The sequence below is a fragment of the Biomphalaria glabrata genome, chromosome 8 (genome assembly GCF_947242115.1).
Source record: "Biomphalaria glabrata chromosome 8, xgBioGlab47.1, whole genome shotgun sequence".
NCBI classification, from domain to species: Eukaryota; Metazoa; Mollusca; class Gastropoda; family Planorbidae; genus Biomphalaria; species Biomphalaria glabrata.
In genome coordinates this window covers 23,622,481-23,639,098 of record NC_074718.1, presented here as the reverse complement: position 1 = coordinate 23,639,098, position 16,618 = coordinate 23,622,481, and the positions used below count along the sequence as shown (strand labels likewise).

General features: G+C 30.8%; 2 protein-coding genes across 9 annotated transcripts in view; one reads left to right on the top strand and one right to left on the bottom strand.

The window, feature by feature from the left end:
• LOC106056678 (tryptophan 2,3-dioxygenase-like) overlaps positions 1 to 8,120 on the top strand; it is a 31,977-nt gene extending 23,857 nt beyond the window's left edge. For all 8 annotated transcript variants that reach the window (XM_056037814.1, XM_056037817.1, XM_013213500.2 and 5 more), the window contains 13 exons: positions 467 to 592; positions 1,725 to 1,815; positions 1,990 to 2,057; positions 2,309 to 2,374; positions 2,975 to 3,036; positions 3,503 to 3,578; positions 3,780 to 3,893; positions 4,026 to 4,136; positions 5,157 to 5,213; positions 5,361 to 5,415; positions 5,515 to 5,652; positions 6,748 to 6,838; positions 7,237 to 8,120. In XM_056037814.1, coding sequence (XP_055893789.1) covers positions 476 to 592; positions 1,725 to 1,815; positions 1,990 to 2,057; positions 2,309 to 2,374; positions 2,975 to 3,036; positions 3,503 to 3,578; positions 3,780 to 3,893; positions 4,026 to 4,136; positions 5,157 to 5,213; positions 5,361 to 5,415; positions 5,515 to 5,652; positions 6,748 to 6,838; positions 7,237 to 7,480 — 1,290 coding nt within the window. In that variant the 5' untranslated portion in view covers positions 467 to 475 and the 3' untranslated portion in view covers positions 7,481 to 8,120. The remainder of the gene's footprint in view (positions 1 to 466; positions 593 to 1,724; positions 1,816 to 1,989; positions 2,058 to 2,308; positions 2,375 to 2,974; positions 3,037 to 3,502; positions 3,579 to 3,779; positions 3,894 to 4,025; positions 4,137 to 5,156; positions 5,214 to 5,360; positions 5,416 to 5,514; positions 5,653 to 6,747; positions 6,839 to 7,236) is intronic.
• Positions 8,121 to 14,869: 6,749 nt separating this feature from the next.
• Positions 14,870 to 16,618, bottom strand: part of LOC106054557 (dipeptidase 1-like) — a 28,491-nt gene continuing 26,742 nt past the window's right edge. Inside the window, exon 11 of the mRNA XM_056037819.1 lies at positions 14,870 to 15,305. Within this exon, the coding sequence (XP_055893794.1) occupies positions 15,219 to 15,305 (87 nt within the window). The 3' untranslated portion in view covers positions 14,870 to 15,218. The remainder of the gene's footprint in view (positions 15,306 to 16,618) is intronic.

Below are 16,618 nucleotides of genomic sequence, written 5' to 3'. Positions count from 1 at the left end.
AAAAATGAATCAATTAGGTAATTAACTATTGGTAATACATTATTTTGTTTGGTATCTCGAACAAGAGAAAGAAATTGTAATTGACTGGTTTTTATAAGCTGAATTAGTCCCCTTTATAATGGTCATCGTCTGTCTTAGTGAACACAAATCTGAAAAATACGACGAGACTATAGAAACAATAGATAACTATACATTCTTCCGTGATCATAAGTTCTCCACTAGTAGAGTCGTTACAGTGTTGGCTTGAGAAGCCCGAGAAGACTTATATTAAGTCATCAGTTGTAATTCAGGTCGTTCCCCCCTATTTCTAATAATTCTTATAAATGTCTTTTTTAATTGTTAGTCTAGAACTCTAGATCTATTTAAATTTAATCACATGACTGATCCAAACTCATTGGTACAATTATGCTTAATATAAGCTTTTTTTTTTTAAATATTTTTTAATAATTTTCTGTTGATGTTTCAGACATTGGTAATGAGTATGACTGAATCGTCAGATGTAGATAAAGGTTTCTGTGCCATGTCAACATCAACTGGACAGAGTGGCAAAGAGGATGAAACCTATGAGTTAAATTATCACAATTATCTTATGGTAAACATTGTGATAAAGCTAGTGTTTATCTAATATATTCTAAACCTGTTCAAATTGTGTTCCATTTTGATGATGATGAGAAGGAAAGAGCAACAGAGTTTAATAATCATGACTGGTAGATCTGTGGTTATCAATATAAACCTTGTATTACTGTCACTTATATAATTAACCCTTAAAGTACTGAACTGTTTTAGAATGAGTACATATAAAATGAAATTACAATTCTGATGTTTAGAGGCTAAATTAACACATGTTTTTTTAGGGTTAAAGGGTCTCTGAGTTGTTTGTTCACTTAATTGGAGGTGAAGGTGATTATTTGGTTATAATTTGTAGTAGTTACATTGCTATCTATTGAAGGCATTCATAATGAAATAGCATAATACAAATCATAATCTGACACTAGTGGTAACCCTAAAATTAACATTCAAGCCTACAGAGCCAGTTGTAATATCTGAATGCTAACTTTGCCCTTAACAGGCTCATTTCTGTTGCACTTAGCGCAAACCACATACAGATAGCTATGAAAATCAATGTAACAAAATAAGCCCCCCATATGTTTACTATATCATGTCCAGATTTGATAGGAAATATATCAATTATTAATGTACAAGATTTAGGAATTATTTAAATTTTTAAATTAATTTTATTGACCATAAATAGATAGCATACATTGTATGAATATTAACATTTAGCCAATTTGAAAATTGTGAATGTATTGTTTTACTTTTGCGTATGCATTTGCTCTTTAATGAAATATTTTGCTTTTACTAATAATTGGTGAAATTTATAACTTAAAACAAAATTAATATGTCCAATACCTTTTATTTTTTGATGGGACATGATAGTTCTAATTGATATATTTGTTATTTATAAAAGAATCACAATAGGCTTTTTTTTTTTTTTAAAACTTGTTAAAATCAAGATATAATCCATATGATTAAGGTTCTTATCTAGTGACTGATGAAAAAGTTTGTACAGATATGTCTTGGTTAATTAAATGCTAGATTAAGAAGTCACAGAAATGAAGTTAATATTATACATATTAGGCCCTAATATATCTATACATATATGAATCTACCCATAAGATCATACATATTAATATCTATATATATATAAATCTACCCATTGTCAGCTAGATCATATACTTAGCAGTCAAGTAATGCAAAGTGAACTAAAGGACAAAGCAGTTCATGATGAGCATCTGTTTATTGTAACACATCAAGGTGAGGGTCAATAATAGGTCAATAATCTACTGAGTTTATATATGCCTACAATCAATAGACCCAAATCTAAATAGAACAGGTTCAAATTAAGTCTGATTATAATATAATTGAAACAGAAAATAAAATATAAACCATATACACAATTTTCTGTTAATTTTTTATCTTTTTTTCCAGCTTATGAACTGTGGTTCAAACAGATTCTTTATGAAATAGATTCTGTCAGGAATATGTTTATGCTACCAGTAAGATTTTGTTTCCACTTAATTTTGAATTAAGAGGACAGTTTAAAATTAAAAGCCTACATAAATAAAATGTTTGTAATCTGTATGACTATTGTGCTAGTAAAATCAAAAGTACATTAAAAAAAAAAACAATTAGGCCTATATCAGTTTATAGATTGCTTACACTTAACATTTGTTGCTAGTTATACAAATTCACATATTTATCAAGTTAATTTATAATGAAGTCAAGTAATTATTCTTTAATGTTTTAGGTTCTGGAAGAAACAAAGACCTTACTTATTCTGAACAGACTTAGTAGAGTTGCTCTGATACTCAAGGTAAGTGAAGTTTTTTACATCTGAAAACCAACTGTGTATATATATGTAAATACCAATTTGAAACTGTCAGCTAGAGTCGAGCCATAGGCTCTTTAAACTCTAGGCCAGAAAAAGTGAGCAAGAGCTCCCTCGTACTTGCCTGATTAAATAGTGTGTTCATTATGGTAAAGGGTCTTACAAGTGTTTATATTTACACTGTCATTTCCAGTGACACTGTCATTCCAGACTTGTGGACTAGAGATGTGTTCGAAGGCTGTGTACACAGGGACCACTGCCAACTTCCTATTCTATAACAGACTAACCATGTGGGATATGCCATTTATGAAATGGACCCTTGAGGAACTATGCCTGGATTGTTGACAAGGTTGTGGTAGCTCTTTTACAACCCCTTACAGTGCAATAGGAATACTCTTGCACTCCCACTGGAGTCTTGTTTTGCTACCCTTTGGCCTAGACGTTTCCTCCTACAACCATTTCTACCCCGGGGGCCACTATAAGGCAGGGTAGCATGCCCGGGAATGTAAATACCAAATTAGTCAACAGTAACACTTTTTTCTTGTTTCTTTATCTTTTTTAAAAAAATTCTTCAAATCTCTATAGTTGTTGGTGGATCAAGTGGACATATTAGAGACAATGACTCCTTTGGACTTTCTGGAATTTAGGTAATCTGATTCTTTGTAAAAGCTAACACTGTTAAACATGTTTTATATTTAGGTTTACATAATGAAAGATCAAACCTATGACCTTATACTAAGACTCATTTAAATAAATAAAAATATTTACAAAAATATGCTGAGTTAAAAAAAAAATAAACAAGATTAAAAATAAACAAAACAAATGCGATTTAAGTCTATCGTTCATCATGAGTTTACAAGTGAATTGAGTGTTGTTTAACAGTTGAAAAGATTTTAAAAATTTGTCTGGAGATGATGATTCTGATATTAAGTACCAAAACATATGTTTTTTTTTTACTGCTGTTATTAAAAAATAAATAAATAACTCCTAAACATAAGCCTGACAAAAAAGCAAGTATTATACAAATATAGACCAAAATTATGTTGTCTTAATCTACTCGTTGTTGGAATATTAAGAACTCTTCTTTAAAATATTTTTTATCTTAATTTATAGGTTACAACTTTCATCGGCATCTGGATTTCAAAGTCTCCAGTTTAGACTGTTGGAAAACAAAATTGGAGTTTTAGAAGTAAAAAAAAAAAATATTTTTGGATGCTACATATTTATATATCATTATTGTACTCCTGTGTTTTTACATTAAAATAATGTTCAGATGTTTATAAATAATTATCATTTTTAGAAAATCTTTTTTTTTTAATGATTTGCTTCACAACTAATTAATTATCATTCATATTTGTTTTACTGACTAGTTTAAATTGCTGTTTTTCAGTCATCACGAGTTAAATACAATCAGCAACACTATGCAAAAGTCTTCAGTAAGCCAGAACAAGTTAAAATGCTTGAAGACTCATTGGAACAGCCATCTTTGTTTCAGCTTTTAGAGGTAGCTAAGCCAATTAATTGTATGATAAGTCTAATATTAATGCATATATATATATATATATATATATATTACATATGAATATTAAGAATAGTTTCTAAATACTTATTGAATCTGTTTTGATGTCATTTTTAGAAATGGCTGGAGAGGACGCCAGGTTTGGCAGTGAAATCTTTTAATTTTTGGGAATTATACAAAAGATCTGTAGACAGGTGGCTCCAAGACATGTTACAGCAGTCAGCACAGGTGATGATTCCTTTCTTAATAAGCTATACTAATTGTGACAATAGTTTTTGGTGGTGAATATTCCTTTGTATGATGACCCAATATCCAATTGTATGCAGATGATTCTAGTATTTGTGCAGAACCAACAGAACTCTTTTCAAAATAGACTTAAATAGAATAATTAAATTTTCCAAGTTGAGATAATAAAAAAAGATAACACACAATATAGTTCAATTTCAATTATACATTCACAGTAGTAGACTTGAAGCTTGAAACTTATAGACTAATGAACTGATTTGGCCATCTGAAACTATGACATCTCTTCTATAGCTTTCCCAACCTCTGCTAGAAAAACAAAGTTGCTGAATGTTCTTGTAGTGAAAAATGAAAACAAAAAAGTGTCATTTCTTATTATCTCTACATACATTATTTATGCTTCCATCAGAAGCTAAGATATAAGAACAAAATATCTTATTTATATTGCTCTGACAATCTTGAAGCATGCACTTCACCTTCACCTATCCCTTAGTCTGTTGGACCGTTGGGGCACCACACAAGTTTTGTCAACCATTCTTCTCTCCATTCCTCTCTGTCTTTTGTCTTGGATAGAATTTCATTCAATGACAGGCCTGTCCATTCTTTGATGTAGTCTTTCCATCACTTTCTCTGTCTACCTCTTCTTATATTTTCCTGGTACTGTTCCCTGCAGGAAGGTCTTTGTGAGCCCTGAGGACCTTATGGTATGGCCATAGAATTAAAGTTTGCATTTTTTTTTTTCAGAATGGTTAGCAGGTCATTGAGGGGGTCCAATCGCACCACACCACATGACACTAAAATACTATTTTATTTATTTGAGAGCATAAATAAAGGGAAGCATCATAGGCTACATTGCACAAATACAGTTGAACAACATAAAAGCTAAATTTTCTAAATTCATACTTTTTAATTTTTATATTTAAATTTGATTAGGTTTTAAAAAAATAGTTTTTATTTTGCTATATTCTTATTTTGGATATTTTTTATCTTATCTTCTTGTTCTAGAATGAGACAGATGAATCTGTGAAACAAAGTCTTATTGAGGAATACAAGAAACAGAAAGTAGGAGGACTGTTTTTTAAGAATTTTTAATGTCTTTCTGATATTTTTAAAACAAATAATTAATTATACATTTTGAAATACAATAATTGATAAAGTAAATAAATAAATTAATAAATAAATAAAATTTCTTATTTTTTTATTAATTAGGAAAGTTTTGAAAGCATTTTGGATGAAGAAAAATATAATGCTGCAGTAGCCAGAGGTAAACTTATTTACTTAGTATATATACATTTTTTTCTTCTGTATTTTAATGGTACATAACTATTGATAAAATGTGATATTTATTGCTTTCATTCAATAGGTGATCGTAGAATGAGTCATTTAGCTTTCAAAGGGGCTTTACTCATTTCTTTATATCATGACCAGCCTCGTTTCAATCAACCATCAAAGCTTCTTTCACTTCTTATGGATATAGATTCTTTAATGACCAAATGGAGATGTAAGTAATAATGCATCTAAAAATAATTTTTTTTTTGTAATATAATATAATATATAATATATATACCCATATATTAAAATCTATGTGAAACAAACTATACTTGCAAACTAGCAGTAAACAATAAAGATATGTCAACATTAACACTATTGCAGTTCACAGGTGCACACTCAAACTTACTTTAATGTGGTAGCAAATAATATATATTTTGTTGAAAACCTACTTTTACACACTTGTTTCTTTGGCACCCACTGTAAAATGTGAACTGACAATTCGATATTAACAAATAATTATTGTATTATATTATATTTTATTTGTAAGGAATTCATTCAACAACATTTTGTATTATCTGCTAACAACATTTTTCTCACAAGGATATCAGAAACAGTGTATAATATATTTCTATATTTTAAGTTACCACAAATCTAATTTTGCTATAACTAGTATTTCATGTGTAATGGCACAATTATGATTTAATTATTTGTTTTGGAAATAGGGAAGTTTTGACTTAGTGACAATGTGACTAATAAAAACAAGAATAGGTATTAGAGCTAGAACAAAATATCAGCAGACGTAGACAAACTACTTTCAGGACAACATAGAAATGAGTAGCATTTTAAGAATGCATAGAGTTAGCTAACATTCGATGGCTCCCTTCATTGCTATTAAACTTGTTCAACATTCAGTATCAGAGCATTCTTATCTTATCTTATCTTATATAATACAGACGTTACTTCAAAAAAGAAGATGATTACGTCCTAGCTCTAACTTCGACTAACTTGTATTGATTGTTCGGCCTTTTGCCAGTGTTATTGGATTACATATTACGTTGAGTGTTACCTCCATTTGGTTAATTTGCATTAGACACTGCGAAAGCGCCTAACACATGTTACAAACATTCCATACATATAATGCAAGAAAATGTTCAATGGGATTCTTTGAAAAGTAACTTAACAAAGTAGGCCTATATTATGTTGGATTATTTCCCCCTCCTTTTGTTCTTGTTCTTATAGCTAAGAAAAGTTGCTTTTAGTTATTTATGTTGGAAAAACCATTTACATACATTCTTTACTCTTGATTTCTGTTTATTTGATGTAGACAATCATGTCATGATGGTACAAAGAATGATTGGTAGCAAAGTTGGAACTGGTGGCTCGTCTGGTTATCAATACCTTCGGAGTACTGTTAGGTAATAAATCAAGCATGTGTTTGCTTGTGTTAGAAAGTGTTGTTTTTTTTCACTTTGTTGCCTGTTTTGTCACTTACTGTGTAATAAAAAATTTAAAAAAAAAGAAAGCATACAGACTTTCTTTAATAATATTGAAGAATTTTCCAAAACAATATTGGACATTTTTTTTTAAATCTTAGAGCTAAGTTGCCTATCAGGATCTTTATAACAAAAATGATGTCCTTATTTTATTTTTTTGTTATCCATTTGCCTCCCAGATCATGCTTTCCCTTCCTTTCCAAAATAAAATAAAATGTTGAGAGTTGCTGAGTAATACATTTTACAAACATTTATGAGATTCTTTTCTACAAACATTCATCCAAATTTTAATAATTCTAAAATATTTTTTCTCTCTTCAGTGATCGCTACAAAGTGTTTCTTGACCTCTTCAACATGTCAACCTATCTCATCCCTCGTGGTTACATCCCACCATTGTCAAGGTCTCTCAAGCGACAGCTCAGCATTCTTATTCATGAATACATGCCCCGTGACTCTGATGAAAGTAATGAGGAAAGTGATGGCTGTGAAAATGAGACTGAGGAAAGACTGCAAGACTTGAATCTCAATGGAGACACACACAAAGCCATCAAATTTACTCTTTAATTACATGTCTGTGTGTGTCACATTTCTTGAAAGCTGTCATGGTTAATTACTATGCATTTCTTACAAGTGGGTGATTGATAGAGATTTTATTTCTTATATTAAGAGAAATAATCTACAATTTCACCACCACTCTCTACTTTAGTGCAGACAACATATGTAGAAGTTACATGAACATTTTTTGGCATTTTATCTAAGACTCAGAATCAGATTCAGCAGATATTGATTATAAATCTAAAATGCTAATTATTTGTTATTTGCTATTTGTTTTATTTGTACTTTGCATTAATGTTAATATGTATTCGAGATACATAAAATAACCTTTTTTAATGTGTTTAAACAAGAATTTTAATGATTTAACAGGGTAAACAAATGCTTATGTACTTATATGTATCTTAACTTTTAACATTTGTTAACCTAAATATATATTGTGACAAAAAAACATTCCAAGCATTAAAGTGCATCAGTTATAATACATATTTCTATTATGTATTTTTATTAAAACACAATTTGATCTGCAAAATAGGTGCTGATTTGAAAAGCAACATGTCTACAAATGTTCACTCTTTGAAAGTTTAATGTATCACTTGCTTAGTTTAAAGAACCAAAAAAAATATTAAAAACAAAAAATATTTGAAATCTTTATCAGCTTCGAGTGGTTTGAATATTAAATTTGTTGCCTTTTCTCTTGGCTAAAATGACTACTTGAAATGTGATACGTAGTTTGTGTTAATTGTTTGCTCATGAGAGTTGTAAGTCTATCAGATAAGTTAAATCAGTTTATCGGGACCACATGCGAATGTGATCATTTTCATCCTAAAACCATCTTATACTATAAACTGGATCAATAGTATATTCAGACTGGTTTCAGTATTTTAGGATTTGATCATAATAAGTGACTGGTTCAATTAAGCAGTGGTACAAATAACCCCGGATTCAGGTGTATGTTCAGTAGAGATATCATATTGCAAAACCTTATCTACAGAAGTGTACTATCAGCAAAATGACTAACTAAATGGTTCCCGGTTATTTCATCCCCAGTCACTTCATCCCTGGTCATTTCATCTTTGGTCACTTCATCCCCTAATCCACCTAATTATTATTGTAAAAAGTATGAAATTAACAATAGTTCATATATTTATTTTATTTACATGACAAAAAGAATTAACATTAATAAATAAGAAAAGAATGTCATTAAAAATATTAAAAATATAACATCTATAGACATAGATCTGATTAAAAAAAAACTTTTTTGCGTGTTAATTGAATTCAATAAGGCTATTGATAGTAGGTACATTGATTCTTATTGCTGTACATCTTTGGTAATTTCTTGGCCACTGTTCCATTTCTTGAAGTCAGCGTTTATTAGAATAAATAAAACGTTAAATCAGGGTTTGAAATGACACACTTATATTCAAGAAAAAACTATTGATAAATAAAGATAAAGTTAAATATTTTCGTCAGGAGATAAGTTATCAGCGGCATGAGAACCATTAGTATTCTAATCGTTCTCATCTATCAAAAGATTTCCACTAATTCCATCACACCTTGGTCTTTGATGAGCGCAGAGCGGCCTGATCATACTTATAGGTCTATTCTAAGCGCACTTCTATCTCAAAAAAGTGTCCCTTCTCCCTCCAAACGTGAACTTTGGTCATTACCTCACGCAATATGCGCAGGGTATTATTGACATCCCTACAACAAACAGAAACCAGTGCTTTTTGTGACGGTACGCACCGGTACGGCGTACCGGCACCTTTTTTCAATGTGGGGAAAAAAAATACTTTTTATGTATTTTAACGTTTATTATTAATTTATTAGTAGTTAAAAGTTAGGCAATCAATAACTGAGTACCGGCACCTATTTTTTTAAAAACAGAAACAATAGGCCTATAACTAAATACAAACCCCGCATTACAATATATCTAGCCCCTATAAATATGCCAATTACGACCCAGTATCAGTTTTAATTAGGGCTATCCCCCATTGCCCTAATTGCAGCCCTAAATAGCCCAAATGGCGCCCTAATGGGCGCGCATACCGTTTGCACATTGGCGTCATTAGGTTCCCATTAGGGACCATTACGGGCAACCCTAATCGTGCCAATATCGGTCCAGAATGGGTAAACCCACTTCCGGATTCATTGGGGATTTCCAGAATCGCGCCCTAATCAAGCCCCAATGGTTTAGTAACTGAGATTTTCATTGGGGTTTAATTAGGGATAACCCTTATTGTGCCAATATCGGTCCGATGCTGGCCTGAATGGTTTAGTAACTGAAATATTTATTAGGGTTCAATTAGGGATAACCCTTATTGTGCCATTATCGGTCCAATGCTGGCCCTAATGGTTTAGTAATTGAAATATTAATTAGGGTTCAATTAGGGATAACCCTTATTGTGCCATTATCGGTCCGATGCTGGCCCTAATGGTTTAGTAACTGAAATATTTATTAGGGCAAAATTAGGTATTATCATGCAAATACTGTCTCTGATGGTTCAGTCATTAAATTTTATTATGGCTTAATTAGGAATAATCTTTAATGTTTTTCAATACTGTAGTTTAAAACAAATTCATTAGTGATTTTTTGTTTACAATGCCTTTTTTGTTCAGATGCAGCTCAATGGTTTAGTATGAGATTTTTAACCTTTTACATAGGTCTACTTTCACACTGATGATTTAGATCTAGCAATAGAATTATTTGACATAATTGTTTGGAAATTATAATAATTGAATCAGTGCATGATTTCTATATACATCTAGCTATAATGTCAACATATTTATAAAGTAATGGACAAGTTAAATTTTTGGTAACGTACGTACTATATAAGACTTGCATGCTCTGATCATTTATTCTTAAATCAAACTTACACAATTAACTTTTTTTTATTTTTTATTCATGGAATAATTAACCAACACAAAAGACAAATATAACAGCTCAAACAAGATATCAAGACAGCATTTTCATTCAATTCGTAGCATTCTTTACAAGCTGACTTCAAGACTGGTGGCAATAATTCATATTTTGACTCCCATGCAGCAGCTGGAACAAACAAACAAACAAAAAAATATTATAGTCATGTAATAAAACTACCTTCAAGCTGTATTAATAATAAAAAGAATCTAACAATTAAACATCAGAAGACCTTACATTTATCTATGTGGACATACTATTTAAGGGTTATATTTCCAGCCCTTGATGATAAACGGTGTTCAAAAATTAGGTTGCTTCTAAAGCCTATTAAGCAACACAAAAATTAATGGTATTTCAAAATTTGGAGTTCAATCTTCTCCTTAAATTAAATGTTATGAATTGGTGTCAGCAAATGTGGCACTGGTATTTGACTATGCTAAAAGTGCAATGGCAGACTAGATCGAGCTAGGCTTCAATTCATTCAATATTATATTTTGTCCAATTTATTTATATTAACTTTATCACAGGCTCTTACTAATACAACTATATTCTGTTGTAATTAGAGTTCTATGGTAATTTTAAAAATAAGTTGGCTGAAAAGTTATTCTAGAATTAAAATAAACAATTATCACAGTGAAACTTAAAAAAAACATAACAAAAAAAAAAAAACACAACCAGCATATTTCAAAATTAGGATAGCATTTCTTTATTTACATTTAATCAATTCCATCCCATTAACAATTTACTTTCAGATTGCTGATCAGTAATCTAAAAGCAAAATGTAATTCTTACCTTCTTGAGCAGGCTTGCTTATGAAAAGATGACGAACAGCATCTGTACTGCATGCATAGGTTATTATTAACCTAAAAGATTAATGTCAACTTCCCCTAAAGAAAATCTGGCGATCTGTTAAAAAAAAAAATAAATAAATAAAAACTTAAAAAATGTTTAAAGAATGCAAAAAAAAAAATAATAATATTACAATAGAGGCAAAACACAAAATGTTTAAGGTAGGGTATACAAAAAGGATTGTTGCTATATAATGACATTAGGTCAAAAACAATTCTATGTAGGCCCTATTTTCATTGTATAAATGTTCATTATAATTTTTTATGCAAATTAATAATGAACTTAAATCTCAGTGAAATGACAAAAAGCTGAAGATATTGCTCTCGAACATTGTTTCACAAGATTAACATTTATTTTACATTTTTTTTATTTAATCGATTTGATCTCATTAAAATTTTCATTTGGTTTGGGGGGATGGGGGGGGGGGGGGGTCACTGATCAGTAATCTTAAAGAAAAATTTATTCTTCGTACCTTTTTGAGCAGGCTTCCTCATGAAAAGATATTGAACAGCATCTGTAGTGCATACATAGACAATTCTTATTGTCAGCTGCCCTTAAAGAAAACTGACATTCTAAAAAAAAAATACAAACAAAATAAAAGTACAATAAAGACAAATCCTGAAATGTTTATGGTATGGTGTATAAGAAAAACTGTTGCTATAGCCTAATGATGAGACTCTGTATTTTTTCTTTAACAGTATCCACACAATGAAATTTTAAAAAGCCTAAGCCTTATATATATAAGCCTATAGAATGAATCCTAGATCAAATTGTAGAAGAATGTAGGCCTATAATATAATAATTAGTATTAAGACCTCTAGATATTCTAGCTAGATCTAAATATAATCTAGATCTATGTCTAGTTTATAGATCTAGAATTTCTAGATCTGTATAGATCTATTTAATTCTATTACATAGAGCCTAGAGTCTTTAAAATTTACAAAAAAAATAAAATCTAACATATATTGAGTATTGGTGAATAAAGATCTAAGGCTACCTGGACCTGGTTATGTGGTATGCGCGATGGACTGTTTGGTCGCCTCGTTGGTCTCTGCATGGTCGTCTGGTTCATACCCTGCAACTGCCATCACTTCCCTAAGAACCTTTGAGGTTTAGACTACCAAGTAGATATCTTCAACTCTGAAGGAACATTTAAAAAAAAACAACAAAAAAAAACAAACAATGTCAATATAGGGCTATAGTCTATAGCAGCTATAGGGTTAGCCGTTAGTGGCGTTAGTCTATTATATAGATATACTATATAATATATACATATTTTTCTAGACATATCTCAATATCTGATTTTAAAACCAATATAAACGTTTGATTTTATTTATTTGTGTAAATTTAAACATTCTAAACTCTAGTCTAGACTAGATTGTCAAGATCTGGAGTGTAGGCCTAATATTGTACATTAGTCTCTACAAAGTAAATATCTATATTATAAGATTATAAGTCTATAGGTCTATAACTATAACTAGTTACTAGATCTAGAATTATTTAATGTAAATGACCTATCGCCTATAGTATGAAAAAATCAAAGATTAGTCTGTATTAACAATATATTAAATATTATTCTATATCTACTAAATTTTCTAATAACAACTAACATCTATTCTAGATTTAGAATCTAGACTATCTTTTATTAGATCTAGATTCTAGATCTAAGTTTACTAAGTCTTAGTATATCTTATACGTCTAGGTCAATTTTTTCTAACCTCAAAATATTTGAATTAGAATAGAACTAAAATCTATAAATCTATATGAGTATGAGTAGCCTACTATGAGTATAATAATTATTATATTAATATACCAAAGTGTCCAAAGTCCTAAGTCTAAGTATTAGTTTACAGTTACGTGACTAGATAGGCATATAGACTAGATCTAATATTCTGCCCTAAAAGTTAAAAGGTAGTAGATTTAGATTTAAGATCTAGTATAAGTCCTTAACTAAATCTAATTCTATGCTGCAGATGCATTTCATGGTAGATTCTAGATCTAGAATCTATTCTAAATAGTAAATCTAGTCATAACGCATGCATGTTAATCACTTAAGTTAAGTCGTCTAGATCTAGATTTAGTAGGTCTCAAGTCTAGATATAATATATATATATTAATAATATTATATCGTACTAGATCTAGTAGCCTATTAGAATTAGATATTATAATAAAACTAGTCTAGAGAGATCTATCTCTAGATTCTTAGCATTCTAGATTATCTAGATATATCTATTCTAAGTCTAGACCTAATCTACTATCTAGATTACATCTGTTAGTAGTGTTAGAGTACTTAGAGATTCGTCGACTCTGATGATGATCTGTACTTGTGATAGGCTTAAGACTTTAGCTTATAAGTTACGACCATTCCAATTGAATTTCCATGGCTGCTGCCATTGCTGCCATGAGTTGAAGAACATATGCATTGATATCAAGAAGTACAGCTCATATAATTATTTATAATAGATCTATTATATTAATGAAAGTCTAGATTGACTAGACCTAGAGTGACTAAAGCTCATAACTTGTAGTATAACTAATAACTTAACAGATTTAGATCTAGATCTAGCTAGCTCTAATTTGATCCACGTGTGTACGTTCTAGAGTGAAGACTAAATAATCCAGTTTGTGCCGAATATTGCGAGCTTAAAAGAAATAAATGGTTCTTTTTCATTGGTCGAAAAAAATGTTAAAATGTATAAAACTTTTTTTTAAATCTAAATCTAAAAAAACAAAACAAAACAAAAAACAAATATGTTCTCCTTTAACTTTAGATTCTATGTGTGATTAAATATTACTAGGTATAGATATATTTTTTTAGTGTGCACATTAAAAAATCAGACACACACACACATACACTATTTGATTACGAAGAAAAGTCTGCATTGGGCCCATACGGGTAAAACTTCACTATTCCAGTTAGGGATTTCCCCAATAGAACCCTAATTAATTTTTTTTTAAATCTTAATATTACTTACAAAAAGGATTCAAAGCAACATTTAGCTTTAAGACGATCAATACTACATTTTAAAACATCATAATATTGTTTTTTATGTTATAATAAAGATTTCATCATGTTGGTTCTGGCGTGATTGGGGAAATCCCACACCGGCACGAAAGCGGAAAGACGTTAACGGCCCAATAACTAAAATCCCACACCGATCCGTTAACGTTTTTATAGGGGCGATTGTAAGTAGGTCAATCTACCCAATGAAACCTTATTACCCCACACCGCGCCAGAATGGTTTCGATGGGGCTTTGTTTATATATACTTATTGAAATACATTCTTTCATTTTTCAAGAAGGATGAAGAGAGTAGGGGGAACACTAGAAACATTATAATACCATGTCCAAATTATAATACCATGTCCACATTATGGAAAAGTATTCTAAATAATTATATTTATATAGTAGATGAAATGAGTCCGTAAAATCAAAGCCAGAACAACACAATTACACAATGACTAAGAAACAAATGTGTAATAGGGGATAAAGTGACCAAAGATGAAATGACCGGGAATGAAATGAATGGTCACCAACTAAATAATCTTACGTCTATTCAAATGTTTTGTTTATTTTTTCCAGAGTTGTTGGAAAGAAGTTTCTTGAAGAGAGAAATAATCATAATTACCAAATTATTTCCAGTAAAATGTTTTATTTTATGAAACTTTTTTTAAATTAAAAAAAAAATTAAACACATATGATCCTGAGCTGCAAATAAATTAACTTGTTTACAGATAGACGCTATTTAGTGTCTAAGACTAAAGTTATCGAATTTAATGGTGCAACATTTAAAATTGTAACATTTATGTAGGCTATACGAAAATTGGTACATTGTATAGAGATTTCCTACTAAAAAAAATTATTTTTACAGTTCATTGATCAAAGTGAATGCAATACTACATAAAGAATCAATAATCATAAGGCGAAACATATATTTTATTTTGTTAATTTTACAATAACATTTGTACTAGAATACTTATACTAGAAATTTGATCGACATGTATGATTGACTTCATTATATGGCATCAGATCCTCAAATGGAACTTCTTGGGCTAAGTATTCTTTAACCTGAAAATGTTTTTAATCGAAATGTTTTTTAGCTTCTACAATGAACTGCAAAACAAGTAATACTTAGAAATGTAAGACCAATATCTATTTTAAACATAACTGACCAAAGCTGTTCAAATGACCATACTTTTAAATATGGATATTATTGATAGTTGTTTAGTTACCATAGTCCCGTCATGCGCCATGCATGGAACACAGGCTTTAATGGTAAATATTTGTTTAAAAGTAATTCAATAATTAATAAAGTGGTCTTTCCGAAATTTAAATAGTATTTGTTGTCACGCAGCACGATTTTATGTGCAAAACTTCAACTTGATAAGTTGTCAAATACATTATTTTACAATAACGAAGGTGGTTGAAGGACCGGCCTTAGGCATAGGCAAACTAGGCAGCCGCCTAGGGCCTCCAATTCATGGGCGACTCGCACATTATTTTAAAGAACAAATTGCGAAACTTGGATCAAATCTCAAACATAACAGAACTCTTTAGCTCTGTGTCTACTAGCCTAGCCCTAATGCTTGGTGGCTGAGTGGTTAAGCGCTTGGCTTCCGAACCTTGTGTCCTGGGTTCGAATCTCGATGAAGAGAGGGATTTTGAAAAAAATCAGGGAATTTTAGGACGTCCCTGCGTTCACCCAGCTGTAATGGGTACCTGACTTTACTTAGGGAAATTAAAGGCGTTTGTCGTTGTGCTGACCACATGACACCCTGCTCGTTAACCGAAAGAAACAGATGACCGTAACATCATCTGCCCCATAGATCGCAAGGTCTGAAAGGGGAACTTAACTTTTACTAGCACTAAGTCTCTTCTTTGACGCCATGTCTATTTACTTAGACTATCTACGTCTACCGTTTGATGACAATGTAGTAACGTTACTTCCAGTCTGGTGCATCAAAACGTAAACAAACAAGCGGATGAAGAAGCATTTCGTTCAACACAGAGAAGTGATGATTAAATCTCGTAACTCATCAGTCGCTGCCGAATTTGACAGCATCAACTTCGGATACTCATAATTAAAAAGATACACAATCTTCTTTTCCGCCAAAGTAGTCAGATGGCTGTTGAAGAATTGGTCAACGAATTGGGTAAAGAAATGGTCAAAGAATTGGATAATTTGCGGGAAGAAGTCATGGATTTAGTCACGGAAGATGTAGGTACATGCGATGCATCCGAGAGCCAGTATATCGACTTCGATTGGTCGAAAAAAAGGTCATTTTGTAATTCCGGAACAAAGTATTTACAAGATAGATTTCTGAGAAGCATCATTTCTCTGTGGGCTTTTTAAAAAGAGAAAGTTGAGAAAAGGTGATAGC